Genomic DNA, 18,406 nt, shown 5'->3' with positions numbered 1-18,406 from the left:
TTAAAAGATGATGTTTAAACGAGCGACAGTCCATTTAAATCATTTTACAGCCTAAGCAATGTTTACTTATTGTTAGAAATAAAGAAGCCTACATGAATAACGTTATAAATAGGCTACGTGTTGCATGGTAATATAGGCTACTGTTGCGTAAATGATCCAAGAGTGAACTGTGGGGTATAAGATTAAAAATATGTAAATATTTAATAACTTAAACTTTGTGTCCGGATGGTTGTTCAAGACGTAGCCTACTTGCAGTTGTATTGTGCAGCTCACACACAAACACTTCAGTCTCTTCAGATGACTGTTGTGGTGTAGCGCGCAAGCGGCCCCTGTTGACGGTCAAAGTAGTCGTAGGCTAAACAAATGTGTCTGGATTGGAACACACTTCAGCTGTGCAGTACGCACAGGAAAACATGGACAGGCCAGCGCAGCGTAAGTAAAATACAAGTAAAAGTTTGCTTTAAGTGGTTTATTAAAACAAATAAGTGTTACTTGTTGTACTTTTGCAAATTTTGGACTGACCGAGGCTAATTCGTGTATAGGCCTACTGGAAAGGAGACACATAGCCTACCTTAAGTTGTAACGTTTCCATTGTTGGTGCCAGGAAAGAAATACAGTTCACGGGCATTTTGTTACACGAAGTTATCACAATGGAACAGTATTGAATAGCTGCCCAGCCTTGCCAATTTGTCTAAAACGTTTTTTTGTCATGACTCTCATGGTTACTGCGACCTTTTTATTAGGCTATGTTTGACGACGAGGATCTATTTAGGCTATTTTAAATATAATTGACGATTTTTCTTTTTTAAACACCCTAGTTCTACTACTCCTATTGGAAAGCACGACGTCACGTGACATTCGCGCTCCATCGATGACCTCAGAGATGAGCCTGAACAGCATTTTAGAGATAGAACTGAACTTCAGCCAGTTGAGAAACAATAAGACAAAATCATTTAAATGCTTAAAAGTCATACTTTGTTATATTTGTTATATATAGACTAATGTTTATATTTAGCTTTTATTTTCATGAAAATTCAAACATTTGAGGGTGAATCTGGGAAACAATTGGGCTAATTAAACAGCAGAAATCAATGAGATAAATCAATGGAGATAAAAATTAAAACTTACACTACAAATATTGTCGTTAATACATTTTGAACATTTAAATTCATACATGTGACAGCAACCTGACATTTATATAAATAAATCTTATATATCATTTTATAAGAGTTTGAACTAGGTTTTTGAAAACATTATAGGCCTACAAAACCACTGCTGAGTAATTGGATGTTTGACTCAAATGCTTAGTCACTGATGTATAGCCCTTGAAACAACTTACCCGTGTGACAACTATTTCTCATACAGCTTTAGTCACATATTGAAATACCTTAGGTAGAAGTCAATGCATCATTATGACATGTTAGGTTATATATTCCCCAAGAGGTATACGTTAGCTTTTCACTTTGTATTCAGAGTCAGTGTGAATGAATAAACTCCCTGTGATTTCTGACTAAAGAAGATCTCACTAAAGGGAACGTCATCAATCTCCTGTCAGTCAGAACACACAGTATAACCTGTACCTTTGCTGCTTTGTAGTGCTTGATGGCGTCTTTCACCAGTACGAAGCACAATTTTATGTCCTGCCTTTTGATAAGTGCCACAAATTCCTCTGCAAGGACATAGAGTACCAACCGTTAATGCAAAGAATAAATCAAAAGGCAGCCCATGCCAAATACTGTGTAAGAGGCTCGATTTAAAAGTCACCACTTTGTGCAAAGGTACAAAGTTATGCAATGGATATTATGCATTTATCTTGTGAATTTCAACATGCAGCTGCATTTCATCTGGATTTTAATCAATTCAGTACTAATAGATCCCTCCAGTTGTGATGCCTTTGCTGGAATGCTTTTGAAAATGAATTTTCCCCCATGGCCCAGTTTACATTCTGTTATCATATCAGCCCCATCTGCTCAGTTGTCCAGATGTTAGCAGTGTGAGACAGACCACAGCCGTGATACTCAAAGGTGAACAACAGCTTAGTAGCAATAATATGAAATGGTGGTCAGTAAACCGACCCGCCAGTGAGTTTGACCCATTTTGATGACCTATTCCATTAAGATTTTTGTTTACGTGAACAAAGCGCATCAGCTGCACTACAATTTACTTGAGCTTTTTATCTTGATGAGGATCGTGTGATGATAGGTTGCCACAGTAACACAGAATGACAGTAAACCTACTTAGAAAATGAAATATACCACAATGGCCACATGTATATCAATCTTACCAACCCCATGACCGACTCCATGTCGCTAAATGATTATACACCACCCTTCACACATAAATCACATTCTGAGATGTCACCGCCAATATGCTGTAAGAAAACTTGCTCTTTTTACTCTTTTTTAAAAAAAAAATTTATGCGCTATACAGACGGGTGCAGAATTTGGTAAAAACCGCTGCTCAGCCTCTTTAAGAAAAAAAAAAGAAGTTGTATTTCAGTGCTATGTAGAGCTGGGCGATTTTTTCCCCTAAAAAACTCGATTTACGATTCGATTCGATTGGGTTTCCATGGGTTTACACGATTTGTTTGTCTGTTACGATATAGTCACTGTGTCAGATTACACGATTTTGACTCCTAAAAATGACTTTCCGACCAGTCATCGCGAGCCGTCTCACACACACTCATTCACTCGCACATATAAGCTCACTTACGCACGCGCGCACACACACACACACACACACACACACACGCACGCTCTCTCTCTCTCTCTCTCTCTCTCACACACACACACACACACACACACAGTCACACAAACTCGCTCACTCACTCACTCGCGAACACACGCTCTCACTCACTCTCCCTCACTCACTCACGCGCTGTCGTCGTGGAGGACCGTTAAAAAATTAAACATGCTAGTCTTTTTGTCGTGATGTCGTGAAGCATCGAGGGCTGCGCCGCAGGGAGCGTGCTACGGAAACCCTGAAGGAAGATTTGGCGAATGCAAAATGTATTGTACACTATACTGAAGAGGGGGAGAAAAAAATCTAAAAATATGAATCGATTTGACCTACCAACTCGATTTTGAAATCAAATCGATTTTTTTCCCAGCCCTAGTGCTATGCTAAAAAATCACCCAAGTTTGAGGCAATAGTCATAAAACAACAAATGTATCACTTTTGGCAAATGGCGTCTGTCAATCGGAGCAGTGGAAACCCCTTGGAAAAGTATGGAGTTTGGGAGCCTCAGTCAAAGCCTTTGTGACGTTGATCTATGGATAAAGTTGAGCAGAGGCGCTCTCGCTCAGTGTGAGTTGAATTTCTATGCAGGTGATGAATGAATGCGCTCTGCAGTGCGTGTCGTGGATGTATATCACTCTGCTCCATACAGGATGGAGAGATAAGTTACTGCTAACCTGCAATGTCGTTCTACACCTTCCATCAGGAAGGGGTCGTGAGCTCGGCTTGCTTCCATTACACAGACACAAATTTGCTGAAAGTTATTCTAGTTTTATAAAAGGTCAGCCCTGCAAATTCCCGATCAGATCTTAGGTGGCATGAGGCAGGCGTTTTCCTCCGAGTAGAGCTGTAGAGGACATTAATTGCGAACAAAGCCTCAAGCACTGCTTCAGTGTATTCAGTGGTACAGTGTAGTCTCAGCATGGGCACTGTGGTTCATTTAAGGAGACTCTTCCGTCACAGACGACTCAGTCAAAACATATTCATGAAAAATGTGCGCCATTGTGTCCAACCCTGACCTATCCCAATGAGTTACCTGCATTGAACACACCTCTGTCATTCAGGGGTCAGTTAGACAATGCTCTCTGAAAAGAAGCTGCTTTACAGCCTCTGAAATATTCACGAAAAAGCAGCAGGAAGATGAATGGGCGCCTGTGTCCCAGCTCAGGGCCCTTGTTAAAAGAAGGCGTTGATCGAGAGGTCAAAGCCGGAGAGAATTTTAAACATCCATTGGCCCAGGGCCCCCCGGGATCATTACAGCTCACTCCTGAAAGGAAGGAGAGCCGAGCCAAGAGCAAGAGAAGCCTAGCGCGGTGATATACGAGCATAATCATTTCTCGCTCTCCTCCTTTTTTTCCTCTAGGCAGGGCTGGCCCTCACTTCATCCTCTTGAATTTCGGTACAGCATATTCCACTGAAACCTCTGCAGCAGGCTCAAGCACTTTCTTTTCCTCTCAGCGGTCTTTTTAAAGGGATAGTTCAACTAAAAATCAGAGTTCTCTTATTACTTTTTCACCCTTATGTTGTTTCCAAACTTCAAAGTGGTTTTTTTTTCCCCCATGGAACAAAAAAGTAGTAATGTAAAAAAAAAAAAAGGTCCATATAACAAAAGTTCAATTCACCCAAAATAAAATAGCTCTATAAAAGTAGTGGGGGAAAGTATAAGTCAGAGTTATTCATAATCTTGCCGTCCCCTGAGGGTCAGCTATTGCCTGTTGTTCACAATATAAAAATGACGCTTCTTATTTAGTTACTTCACATGCAAGGTTCAATGCGTTTTGTCATCAACGCAGCATTTTTCGAATATGGACATAGATAAACTAAATAGTGTGGCAAATGTTTATGATGTTATTTTTTTAAGATTATATTATTTTAATCTAAATTTAATAAATTTTTTAATTTTGGTCTCACAAAGTTATTGTAAGACTTCAGAAGACAATTAATCATATGACAAATCATATAGGGTACAACAGGGCTAAAGGCGCACCAGGGTAAAAGGCACATTTGATTTGATTTTCCTCTAAACCACTATATGGCACAAAAACTTGCCGCAGCACTTTCCAAAACATTCTCATTTGGGGTAAAAGGCTAAAGGCTGTTAGGGCTAAAGGCACAATAAAAAATACATTTATAATGATAGCATGGAATATTATTAATATTATATTATTAAAATATATTTTATTGTTAATACATTACATTCGTATTCAATTATTTTCAATGCTTTCAGGATCTACTTAAAAAAAATGTTTCTGTATTTTCTAAAATGAACATTTTAATGACAGTATATTTATTGAACAAAATTGAATTATTTTATTTATCAACATGAACAGAAAAGAGTACAAACTTTGCTAAAGTTATTGTTTTGAACAGATATTAACTTAGTATTAAAAACATAATATTTTAGCTAAAGTGTTTATATCAATACTGTGTGCCTTTTGCCCCATGCTGGTGATCCTTACCCCATGTGTGGGGTAAAAGGCCAAACTTGCCACCTCACACAATTATAAGATTTTTAAACAAAATCTGTTGCTCCATCAATGTTCAATTCAAGCATTTTTTTTTTCTGCAATCACACACTATGGGAGTAGTGAAAAGCACATTTTTCTTAATGTGCACCTTTATACCCCTATATATAAATACTTTTACATTTTTAAAAATTATTATTATTTATTTAGCTGTTTTGGTGCTTGATAGACTCTGCTGGTCACTGTTGTTGTATGAAAAAAGCAGCAACAATTTTCCAAAAATATGGAAAAGTCATGGAATAGCTTTGGACTTGGTGAATTCCTTTAACTCACCATGTTTGTTTACTACGCGCTTTGCATTTTTAAACATTAGTGTTGTTGAGTAACACCAGTTTGATCCTAAGGAGGATGACACCTCAGAAATTGATAAACTAGATGATTATAACCCGTCATTAAGTGTGATAAATGCAGCTCTCGGATGTTGACAGAGTTGAATATTGCCTGTCAACATCAATCTTCACCCAAAAACGCAGCAATATTAATTCACTCACCTTATCCATGAAGCCTGATGGGAAGTACTGAGATATTGAAGCCACTGCTGCCACCTACTGGGTTGTTGCTGTATTAATTGTTGTGTTTGCTGTTGGGAGACGTGCTATGTGATTTGCCATGAAAAGTTCAAGTCCGATATTGAAAAATATCACATTTATTTTCATAGAAAATGTATATTTTACACAATTCTACACATGCACAGCCACACAATTGTCCATATCAGTAGACCAACGAGTCCTTTTTTCTCTCTTTAATTCACAGAGCGAACACAGAATTGCCGACTTGAGCATCTTTTCTTGAAGACACCATGGATAACACTTACACTGTTGAATATTAAATTTGAAAGCACTAAAAAAGTCTGTAAATTAAGTATAAACATTTATAAATTATCTACAAATGGAGTACAAAAGAGTAACCGAGAAATGAACACATCATCCAGTTACAACGAACACTCGGGATTCATGATAATAATAGAGATATTTCTGTTAAATGAAAATATATGTAATCTCTTTTATTTATTTTTCTTTTGGCAAAATGATGTTGCAAGCTATACAAGCAGCTGAACATTTCATACATTCCTTTTTGGCTATCCAACTTTTTATTATTATTATTATTATTATTATCATTTAATTAATTAGAACCTTCCATGTTTTTCTTCTATACAATAAATAAACTTAATTCACCCCAAATGAATGTCATTATATATATATATATAGGCTATATTAAAATGCTTAAATACATTTAAAGCTGCAGTCCGTAACTTTTTTGGGTTAAAAATGATCCAAAATACATTTTTGAGCAAGTACATAAACAGCCAGTGCTCAAAACTATCTGCTTGCCTTAGCTCGATTCAAAACGGTAAGCTTGTAATAATGTTTTTAATTCCAGTGGTACTGGTGGATTTCCGCCGTCATTACGTCAAATCTGTACACATAAAGAAGGTGTCTCGGCTAGTAGGCTATATTGCGTGTGAGGATGTTGGAGGTGGAGATTTATAGCCTTTTCTCACAGCACTTGATATAATTAAACTTTTCAATTTGATGGCGGATCCAGAAAGGTTCAAACGACAATCACCAGTGACAACTGGAGATTCACCCGTTGTAAAACGCAAAAGACGTCGGAGTGGCTACAGAAAAAAAGAGACTGCAACCGGGCCCATGCGAACACAAGGATAAATATCGGAAGGGCTTTTGAAAGGTGGCATGAACTCCGTGTTTTGAAGGGGTTCAGAACTGACGCAGAGACGGCTTTTTTTCTGCTGGACAGGTAAGACATAAGCGATCGTTAGATTTAATCAGCGCAATTTACTGCAATGCTTTTTTTCCCCTTAGTTGGTCAGAACAAAAGTGGATGTTAGCCTACTTACTTGTTCAGATGACATTTTATGGTGAAAATTCTTATGTTGGTCATACTTCCAAAAAGTAGAATCTGTGATTCCGAATGACAGGATCCACACCGGCGCGGCGACTGTCAGCCGAACATTCTCCTCAAAACATTGGATTCATCCGCGCTGTGCCGTGCCGAGGCACAACCCATGTAAAGTTGATAATTCTGTGAATACCTGCAATTGCAGATTTCAAACAGACATGGCGACAAAGAGGGAATACTACGGACTGCAGCTTTAAGATAATCTTTAAAGATTTCAAAAACTTTTTTTCTTTTTTTTTTTTCAACACACAGTAAGTACCCTGGATCAAACCATTCAAGAGTGCAATCTAAACCTAAGCGGCCACATTATTGAGATTCCACCAAATGTTGGCACAACTTCGCATTTCCAGTTGTGGGACAAGATGTTTTGTGTTAATGCAAAATAATTTGCCCTTAATGTAAACTACTATTATAGCTTGAGACAGCTGAGCCATCATAGGTAGTTTTGCCTGAGGGTATTTAACCTGTATTTTGGTAGCTGAGAATGTGTATTATATGGTCCTCAGCAAAGAGACTATAACAAAAAGATGTATCTACCACAGCAAGCAAAGACCCCAGGAAAAACAGCCAATGATAACAAGCAGCAAGGATATGCCATTTAGGCCTATAGATGATCTCATTATATCAGCCCAACCTATTTGTGTAAACCAGTGTTAAAGGGATAGTTCACCCAAAAATGAAATTTCTGTCATCATTTACTCACCCACATGTTGTTCCAAACCTTTGCGACTTTCTTTCTTCTGCAGAACATAAAAGACAATATTTTGAAAAATGTTGTGAAGAAAACAGTTTTGGTTATCATTGACCTCAATTGTATGACAAAAAAAGATTTTCATGTTCCACAGAAAAAATTTAATGAGTGAGTGAGTTATGACAAAATTTTAATTCTGGGGTGAAAACCCTTTAAGGGCCGTTCACACAGAACACGTTCTTGCGTTTAAAACTAAATTTTAAAAAAAAAAATGTTTTTTTAATTCCCGGGTTTTCGTCTTTTAACCTGATGCAACGTTTTAAAAACGCGACGCTCATTAGCATAATTTAATATGTAACACTGGAAAAAAATTTCCATTGTAAAAAAAACGTGTTCTGTGTAAACTAGCCTTCAGAAAGTGGAATTTAAAGGATAGTTCACCAGAAATGAAAATTTTGTCAAGATCACTATCGTCAGATACGATTGACAGTTAGCATACAGTTTGGATTGGCGGTATGGTTCTGTTCTGTGCAAGAACTCCCTGCGCATCCATGCAGCCTAGCATGGATAAGAGCAGGGAGAGCAGCAATAACCCCCCTTAGGGTAAACAGAACAGAACCAACATGAATTGCAGATATCATTAATGTCAATATTTTCATATACAACATAATTCGAGAATTTAGTCTGATTCAAGGGGAATCAGAATCCTGACTGACGAGAGGAGGAGCTGGGGATGGAGGAGGGTAATTTGCTCCTGAGAAAGGCGATAGCTGCTGATAATACTGAAGGAGCTTATATATGTATACAGTAATAGACGTCGTATTCGTGGATCAGCTGACGCGAGCTTGACTAACGTGACCTGCCAGAACTAACGCTACTTTTTTTGTCATCACTTACTTGTTCCAAACCTGTATGAGTTACCAACATTCTTCAAAATATCTTATTTCGTGTTCAACAGAAGAAAGGTTCACATGCAGGTTTGGAACAACTTGAGGGTGAGTAAATGATGACAATTTTTTCATTTTTTGGGCGAACTATCCCTTTAAGGAGACACCAAGACACAATATTTGCTTAAATGTTTCTTCTTGAGAAGACGGAACCACCCTTATTGACTTTAGAAAGGAACAGAAAACAACTTGTAATTAGCAGCACGTCACATTATCACAAAAGTTTATAACAACATTTGTCCCTTTTAAGTTTAAGGGGTTGCACGAACATGGATGCAGAGGGGACACACTCCATTCACCAAAACACACACAGATTGTGCGATTTGAAAGGCAAACACAGAAACTTTCCATTGTATTTTTATAACTTCAGAGTCATTCTCGTGATAACCACGGGATAGGGAGCAAGCAAAAGAGAGAATACTTGGCAAAGACTGATGTATGGAGACATCAGATGTAGGTAATATACTGTACTTACTGAGTTTAGATGAAGGCCACAGCAATGTTTAAAAGGATTTGCTCATAGACTGTCCTGGTCAGTAATGCGTTTTTGCACATTGCCCATCTTTCTAAAATGGTTTTAAATGGAAATATATTATTTTATTGTAGTCCTTTTTGTATTTCGGACTAATGCACTTGATATGGTTTGGAGGTTAGCATATACTGCTATTTGACGCACAACGTCAGGCCATATTTGAAGTGCTTTTTGAACCGTTTCTATATTCATCACTAAATGCAATACCAAACATTAAAATCTGAGATTAAATATTTTGCTCAAAATCCAGCACTTTGATTTTAAAAATGGAAATAGCAACTGAAGTAGGCTAATTCTTTAAATATAACATCTTTTTGTCCTCTACATCACAGTATGGAAAGATGCTTTTATTCTGACAGCCAATTAGCAAACTCACTGACATGTGAGTGACATCTTTATATATGTCATTCCTTTTCATCTGGATATTAGATCTATTTCATAATGTGTACGTGGCATGTTAATGGGAAAGTTTTCTCTTTGTTTTGTTTTTTTTGTTTTTTTAAATCCTAGTTTTTATTGACACATTGGGGATTGGCTGTTTCCCTTTTGAGATAGAAATCTGTATGCTGTTGTAGTCCTATGAAATTGAAATCAAACTCATACTTTTACTTTGAGAACTTTTGGAGCAGTTTCTTCCCCTTAGAGAGCAGACCTTTTTTCTTTTTAGACGCCAGGTCTCGTGGACCCCTGGCTGGGCTCAGCTGCCTGACTGGGCCAACAGGAAGCAAAGGACGCACAGTGGGAGAGGCAGGTCTTCCAGGGGCCGGAGCTGGCACTGTACTTTCCACAGGCACCTAATGAAACATCCATGGGGAAGGGAAAATTGTGGGATATTACACAGCAAGTCTATCGTTTGCCTTATCATCTGCCTTCTTCTCAGTAGCAGAGCAGCAGAGTTTTAAAACAAATGATTTGAAATGTGCCAAGAAAGTAAGAGCAAAAATCATATTACTACTCACAGATTGGAACTCTAGAGAAAAGGCAGATAATATGGCTGGTTCCTGAATTAACTCAACTGTGTTATTAATTTTTTTTCTTGGCTGCTATAAGAAAGATAAGAAATAGTCCTTAATTTAATTTCTGTTTGAATTGTTATTAGAAACCTCTAAAAGTCAAGGGATCTTATATTCTATTAAAGCATCAAAATAGACACACAGCACGGAAACCAACTGCAGATACCATACAAGTCTAGTGCACTGGCATATTAAGCAGAAAAGTCTGTGTTTTTGAAGATAGAAAAAGGAAAATAAATAATCTGAATAAATGAAAATTATTAAGCAGATAAACCTGAAACAAACCTCATCTTTAGATGAAAACGTATAAATAAATCAACTTGCTCATATGCTACATATAAAAGCAATATGATAGAAAACTCCAAATAGATAATTTAGCCGTAGAAAGTCCATAAAAAATCTGCATAAAATCCCTTGCATGAGACTGATCACTGGTATCGCCAGTTGCTTAACTTACCTAGCAAGACCAAAGTCTGCTAGGGTGGGAAATGAACAATATTCCTCAGCTTTTTTCTTTTTTGGCAAAGCCGGTGGGGAAAAACGGAAATTAGAAAGCAGCGACATCATAAAAAAAAATCCAAAACATCAATTATGAGGAGAAAAAAAACAACACCACCACGTACACATAAATGAATATAAATGTCCACTAGCAAAAAATACATATTTGTCTCAGTTTTTCATTTATTTTGATTTATTGTAATTACATCATGACTGTTATCATTTTAGTCTCTCTGGAAGAGATGAGAATGAGTAATATTTATATGTTCTGCTAGTTCATATGATCTGAAAAATATAGGTTTTTTTTTGACAATGTGCAATATACAAAAAGAAACAAAGCCTCTTCAAAGAAATACAACATTTGGGGTAATGTAGTTTACTTTTATATAAAAGCTACAGGTCTGTTCTGAAAAAAAAAACCGAAAAAAAACAACAACAAAAAACAGGCATGCGTCAACTACGTGAGTTTCCAAATCAGTCTTTTAACAGGGTCACAAATCATGAGCCACGGACCCTATGGACTTCACAAAGCACTTTGACTAATGCAAACAGCTTCACTTAAGTAGGGTTTTGTGTTTCAGTGCAAAGATGCTTTATGCTTTATTCAAAGTCCGGTGCAGGAACAGAATTTGGCCTTTTCCACAAGTCCTCTGGCGGCTCTACGAACATTCGCTCTCTTAAAAGAGTCACGTTCGTACCTGTCTCTCTATGTTCTCAAAAAAAAGGCTCTGTTTGCAGTGGGCTTTGCTTCTCCCTTTCCTAGAGCAAGAAAGGTTGGACTGGAAACCACCACCACGGTCACATAACGAAAAAACAAACAAGCACAAGAAAACACAGAGACGGCGAGTGGACCGAAACTCAAACGGAGGATGAATGGACACAGGGCCTAGCGCTGAGAACGGCGATGGTGTACCCGTTTGGCCTCTGGGCGCGGAGCCGGTACCGGATTGGGCTCGTCCTGACCGTGCTGGGAGGGAGTGTCCGTCAGATAGACCTCCACGTCATCAGGCACTTCTTCAAGAAAGTTGGATGGAACCAAGCCCCGATGTCCATTCAGCTCACCCTGAGAGTCAGAAAAACGTACAATGCCGTAGGCTCAGAATAAAACAGAGTGAGTGGTCAGCACAACGATACTTACATAATAGAAGCCATCTTCATCTATATCCCCAAAAACAGCAATGATGTCACCAGCACAGAACGTCAGTTCAGCCTGCCACAGAAAGCACATGATCAGCAACTATTCACAAATGCACATTCAGCAGATTGAAAACCTGACTATATATATATATATGTACAGTATCTCACAAAAGTGAGTACACCTCTCACATTTCAGCAAACATTTTAGTATATCTTCTCAAGGGACAATACTATAGAAATGAAACTTGGATATATTTTAGAGTAGTCAATGTGCTGCTTGTATAGCAGTATATTTACTGTCCTCTGAAAATAACTCAACATACAGCCATTATTGTCAAAATAGCTGGCAACAAAAGTGAGCACACCCTAAGTGATAATAGCTGTACGTCGTTTAACCATGCAAAGCCACCTATGTCCTATTCATCATGTCCATGTTTTTGTCTGCTTGACAGGACCATATAAATGTGTGTATCTTTTATTAGAGCAGTTACAATTTGTGCTTTAATTACAATTCTCTCATACTGACCACTGGATGTTCAACATGACACCTCATGGCAAAGAACTCTCTAAGGATTTGAGAATTAGAATTGTTGCTCTCCACAAAGTTGACCTAGGCTATAAGAAGATCGGTAACACCCTGAAACTTAGTTACAGTACAGGCCAGGGTTATACAGAGGTTTTCCAAGACGGGTTCCACTTGGAACAGTTTGCACGGCCGTCATCCCAGAAGGAAGCCTCTTCTGAAGCTGGCTCACAAGAAAGCCAGCAAACAGTTTGCTGAAAGCAACCTGTCCAAGAGCATGAATTACTGGAACCATGTCCTGTGGTCTGATGAGATTAAGATAAACTTGTTTGGCTCAGATGGTGTCCAGCATGTGTGGCGACGCCCTGGTAAGGAGTACCAAGAAAATTGTGTATTGCCTACAGTCGAGCATGGCGGTGGTAGCATCATGGTCTGGGGCTACATGAGCGCTGCTGGTACTGGGGAGCTGAGCTTCATTGAGGGAAACGTGGATTCCAACATGTACTGTGACATTCTGAAGCAGAACACGATGCCCTCCCTTCAGAAACAGGGCCGAACGACATGATAACGACCCCAAACACACCGCCAAGATGACAACTGCCTTGCTGAGGAAGCTGAAGGTGAATGTGGAGTGGCCAAGTATGTCTCCAGACCTGATCCCTATTGAGCACCTGTGGGGCGTCCTCAAGTGGAAGGTGGAGAAGCACCATGTGTCTAACATCCAGCAGCTCCATGATGTCATTATGAAGGAGTGGAAGAGGATCCCAGCAACAACATGTGCAGCTCTGGTGAATTTCATGCCCAGGAGGATTAAGGCAGTGCTCGATAACAATGGTGGACACTTTGGACACAGTTTTGACATGGTCACTTAGGGTGTACTCACTTTTGTTTCCAGCTATTTTGTCAATAATGGCTGTGTGTTGAGTTATTTTCAGAGGACAGTAAATATATACTGCTATACAAGCAGCACATTGACTACTCTAAAATATATCCAAGTTTCATTTCTATAGTATTGTCCCTTGAGAAGATACACTAAAATGTTTGCTGAAATGTGAGGGGTGTACTCACTTTTGTGAGATACTTTATATATATATATTGGAGTGTGTGTTTAACACCTCAACATCCACATTTGGGGAGCTCTCTCTGGGGTCGTAGTCGTACAGGGCAACCATTCTTCTTGTGGCCACTGGGTGGCGACCTCTCCTGTTTTGTTCTGACGGGAGAGAGAATCAGTTTCTTTGTGGGATAGGCAGGCTATGTATAAAATAACATTTGACTGGTTAGCATGATCCAGTTACTGGTAGAATGCTCTGCACTGATGACCATAAATGTAGCCATGTATTCAATATAATCTAACAAAGTACAAAAAAAACAAACAAAAAAAGTTTGTGGTCAGTAAGATGTTTTTAAATACATGTATACTTTTAAGGGCCGTTCACATCAAGTACAATAATTATAATGATGATGACTATAAAGTTTTAATAATTGTTTTAATTGTATGAGAATAGGGAAGTCCACACCACAACTATAATGATAACGACACAAGTAAGAATATCATTTGAAATCACTTTCAGAATGATTTTTTCCAGCTGAGGAATGATTGAATTGACATTGCCAAATCAGAATCTATCCTTCTTTAAAGAGCTCAAGCATGTAAAGTGGCAAATGACACAACTTGCTCATGATAAACAGAGCGTTTTCGTGTGCTGGTGGGTACGCTAATACAGTTATCATTATAGTTATCATCCTTGGTGTGAACAAGCCTTTATTTAGCAAGAATGTATTCAGTTTAACAAAAGTGACAAATTCTGTTTCAAATAAATGCTGTTATTTTGAACTTTATATTCATCAAAGAATAAAGGAAAAAATGTATCACAGTGTTCACAAAAAATATTAAGCAGCACAACTATTTTAATTTGTAATAATATTTCACAATATTATGTTTTAACTGTATCAAATAAATGCAGCATTGGTGAGAAAAAGAGACTTATTTTAAAAACATTACAAAATCGTACCGACCCAAAACCTTGTAACAATAAGTTTGCAAATCTTTAATATTTTTGTCATTATAATAAGTTTAGATAACTGTGACAGGAAAAACACCAACCAATTCTGTCCACAGGGGTATTGAGAGGGAGAAATCCTTGTTTCATGAGCTGCTCCATAGTCTCATCATCCTCAGCACGGATTTCCGACACCATGTTACAGGGAATAAGTCCAGACCTACCTCGGATCTCCCCACGATAAAAGCCATCATTATCCTTATCGCCATACACCTTAGACACACAGACAGAGGGATGCTGAAACAATGGAAGGGCCATTTAACAACTGATCATTAATCATCCATCTGAGCAGTACCTTTATTATCTGACCCTCTTTAAAAGGGAGTTCCTCATCCGCTGCGTCAGGGTTAGGGGACATGGAGAGAGGGTCATAGTCGAAGAGGGCCACAAAGATTCGAAACGGCTCCTCCTGCTCAGATTCATCATAGTACGGAGGAGAACGCCGGCATCGGTCCCTGTATCCATCTACAATGAGAAAGATAGGTAAAAAAACAAGTTGTCTAGTAGACAGATTTAAGTGGCACCATATTATCCTTATACATGGATAATTGGAAAGCCGTGTTCTGCAGTGTGATATAAAACATTTTTTTTTATTTAACGATTTTTCTAATTATTGTACATTTACTGTTATGCTACTTATATTAATTGAGATAAAATGTATTATTTTTATTAATATTTGAAGGCATGCTCATAAAAAAAACATTTGTCACTTTGAAGGTCCATTTGACCAAACTGAAGGGGAAAAAAAAATCTAAAAAAGTCATTAAAATTGTGATATATAATCACAATGAATAATTATTGTAAATAAATTATAAAAAGAGGTTGAGCTGCTTAATATTTTTTTGTTGAAACTGATAAAAGATATCAGCATTCTTTGATGATGAATAGTACATTCAAAAGAACAGCATTTACTTATAATATAATTTATAATATAAATCTTTTGTAAGAAAAATGTCTTTACTGCTGTGGTGTAAAGTATTTGAGTAAATGTAATTAGTTACTGTACTTAAGTATATCTTTGGCTACTTTGTAGTTTATATAAAACAACTTTTACTCCCTACTTGACTACATTTTTGAATAAGAATTTGTACTTTTACTCCAATACATTTGTAATGAGCAATGCAATTACTTGTTACATTTTGCATGGCACCTAACATTGTCAGCAGCAGTTTATTACTGCTACAAAAGAAGCGATATCACCATCTACAGGGCATTGAAGATACTATATCTTGTGTGATTTGCCCTTGTTCACCCAAACTTGTCAACAAGGTTACTTTACAATGAATGCAAACGCATGGTAGTCGTGAATTGCAGGTGTTTCATTTATGGGGTGAGGAAACCAGCACGTCCAGTACAAGTAGGCTTTGAATATTTATTTTTACCTAACATTATTTTATTTATTCGTTATATTGAAAAGAACATTTTAAAGGATATTGGTTTACTTACAGTATGCTCCTTCATGAGCACTTGAGCTTAACTGAGACTTTAGTGTTTGTAGATGTTTAAGAGGTTAAGTGGACGTTTAAGTGGCTGTTGTCGACCTTGATTTATTGCAATATTTACAGTAGGTGTTCAGTTTTATTTTGATTTTAGAAAAAGAAACGTGATTGCTCTCCTCACAAATCATCTGTTTCTTGTTTTCACTGACATATCTCTTAGGAGTTGAGGACTAGTGCATCTTTGAGCCTACATTCAGCTACACGAGGTACTGTATATGAGTTTACTCATACAAGTAAAATACCTAAAGGGATAATTCACCCACAAATATCTTCTTTTATATATATATATATATATATAATTTAAAAATATGTCTGTCATCATTTACTCACCCTCAAATTGTTCAAAATCAATTGTTCACCCTCAAATCAAGAATATACTAAATTTACAAAACAATATACAAAACATATTTTGTGTTCAGCGGAAGAAAGAAACTCATTTAGGTTTGGAACAACTTGAGGGTGAGTAAATGATGACAGAATTTTTGGGTGAACTATCCCTTTAAGTACTGTTAAAATCAGATCCTCTAAGACATTTACTCGAGTCATATTGGAATTGGTGACTTGAAACTTGTAATGGAGTCATTTTCACCGTAAGGTATATGTACTTTTACTCCAGTGTGGTTTTCAGGTACTCTTTACACCTGCTTTACTGTCACTATTAAACAGTTTAATGCATCCTTTCTAAATAAAAGTATTAATTTAAAAAAACATTCTGACTGAATTCATTAATCTCAATAGCAAAATGTGTCACAATCAACCTGATATATTCATATATATATTATCATATTATCAATATTACACCTGGTCCTGTAATGCAGCACCATACACAGTAGGCATGACTTGATGGTATAAGCTTACAAGACTTTTTAAAGGATCCAGAGGATATTTTGAAGCAAGTAACAAACAGTATAAATATTATTATCTCCGTGTATAATAATGGAAAGTGTGAATAAGCATGCAATTCAGTCCAATGGAGTGAAATTACGCTCCATACTTGCACAATCCATTTATTTGCCAAACACATCTTGGGTGGGTTGAAAGAAACAGACATTTCTTACAGTAATATGATGGCCATGATGTGTGTCACTGTGTGTGTTTGCCTGTGTGTGTGGGTATGTGGCGATTGGGAGTGAAACACCCATATGGCAGCCAATTACAGATGAACAGCAAGCCAAACATGAAGCTCCTGACAGGCGCACACACAGACAGAGAGAGAGAGAGAGAGGGAGCACGCAGTCTGAGCTACTGTAACCATGCAGAGATCTGGATCTGAGAAAGACCCATCAGATGGGGCAAATTAGTCCCGGATAAAACTACACCTGTTTCCTTTTCTCCCTGACGCATCTACGGAGCTGTGCTAGATTGTGATTCCAACATGCCCAATGTGCATTCCACACAGTTGCCTTTGCAGTCGATGCCAAGGAACCGTTTGCGTTCTCTTCCTGGTCAACCATTATGTACATATTTGATGGCATTCGTTCGGCGTGAGATGCCACCCTTTAACTTTCACCATTCAGTCATGCATGGCCAAAGTAAAAGAATGAGAGTGGTCAGGTTGAAAAGAGGGAGGTTTGGCAGGCATCCATTGGTGGGGCAGTGCAAAGGGGGAGGAGCATTCTCTGTGCAAACATGTTGCTAATGGCTATCTTACAGCACCACTTCCAACACAAGCTTCCATCTTGGTGCAGTCCAGTGCAGTTTCATGCGTTTGGCCATTTTCTTTCTCCTCGGACCCCACTCTAAATGCTGCAGCTTCAACACGTACCATAAGGCGGCCTGCGTCCCCCGTGCCTCCGGGAGGAACATGTCCTGTGCCGCGCTACACTGCCATAGTAAACATCCTCCTTGACGGGAGAGAGGTTCCCTTCACTGTTACTCTCAGTGGTTATCTCTGAGGGAAACACCAATCAAAGAGTCGTTATACCATGCGAAGGCTTTTCCGCGTCAACCTCCCCAGGCTGGAGACACCTAACTACACTGGCATCTCTATGGGAAACCTTGGCTGCGTCCGAAAGCTTAGGCAGCTGACTTGTTGCCTTGCTGCCCTATCAGGCAATGACTTTGCAGGCAGCATTTGCGTATGAAGGTACCTCCCGAAACTTGTGATTTCGGACGCACTTTTTTGAAGCAGCATAACAGTTTAACGATCTACAACAAAATAGAGAGAGCTCTGGTGGTAACTAAACAAATATTTAATTACAACAATATTAACTTCTCACTAGAAATGACATCAAAAGTGGAAAAGGTTGGTCAAAAACATACATTTATACACAAACTGACCACCAACCGCAACTTTTTTATTTAGAAGCTCAACTGTCACAG

General features: G+C 38.1%; 1 protein-coding gene across 5 annotated transcripts in view; it reads right to left on the bottom strand.

The window, feature by feature from the left end:
- Positions 1 to 6,498: 6,498 nt before the first annotated feature.
- rimbp2a (RIMS binding protein 2a) overlaps positions 6,499 to 18,406 on the bottom strand; it is a 68,097-nt gene continuing 56,189 nt past the window's right edge. For 2 of the 5 annotated variants that reach the window (XM_079846798.1, XM_079846797.1), the window contains exons 21-27: positions 17,850 to 17,975; positions 14,881 to 15,050; positions 14,630 to 14,798; positions 13,638 to 13,735; positions 12,001 to 12,072; positions 11,776 to 11,925; positions 6,499 to 10,145 (exon numbers count right to left, since the gene is read on the bottom strand). In XM_079846798.1, the coding sequence (XP_079702924.1) occupies positions 9,957 to 10,145; positions 11,776 to 11,925; positions 12,001 to 12,072; positions 13,638 to 13,735; positions 14,630 to 14,798; positions 14,881 to 15,050; positions 17,850 to 17,975 (974 nt within the window). In that variant the 3' untranslated portion in view covers positions 6,499 to 9,956. Of the gene's footprint in view, positions 10,146 to 11,022; positions 11,926 to 12,000; positions 12,073 to 13,637; positions 13,736 to 14,629; positions 14,799 to 14,880; positions 15,051 to 17,849; positions 17,976 to 18,406 lie in introns of those variants that run through there. The other 3 variants (XM_079846799.1, XM_079846800.1, XM_079846801.1) reach the window with 2 other exon arrangements.

The sequence above is a fragment of the Squalius cephalus genome (assembly GCF_949319135.1).
Source record: "Squalius cephalus genome assembly, chromosome: 17".
Lineage (NCBI taxonomy): Eukaryota > Metazoa > Chordata > Actinopteri > Cypriniformes > Leuciscidae > Squalius > Squalius cephalus.
The sequence above is the reverse complement of the archived record's forward strand: the minus strand, read 5'-3'. Positions and strand labels throughout refer to the sequence as shown.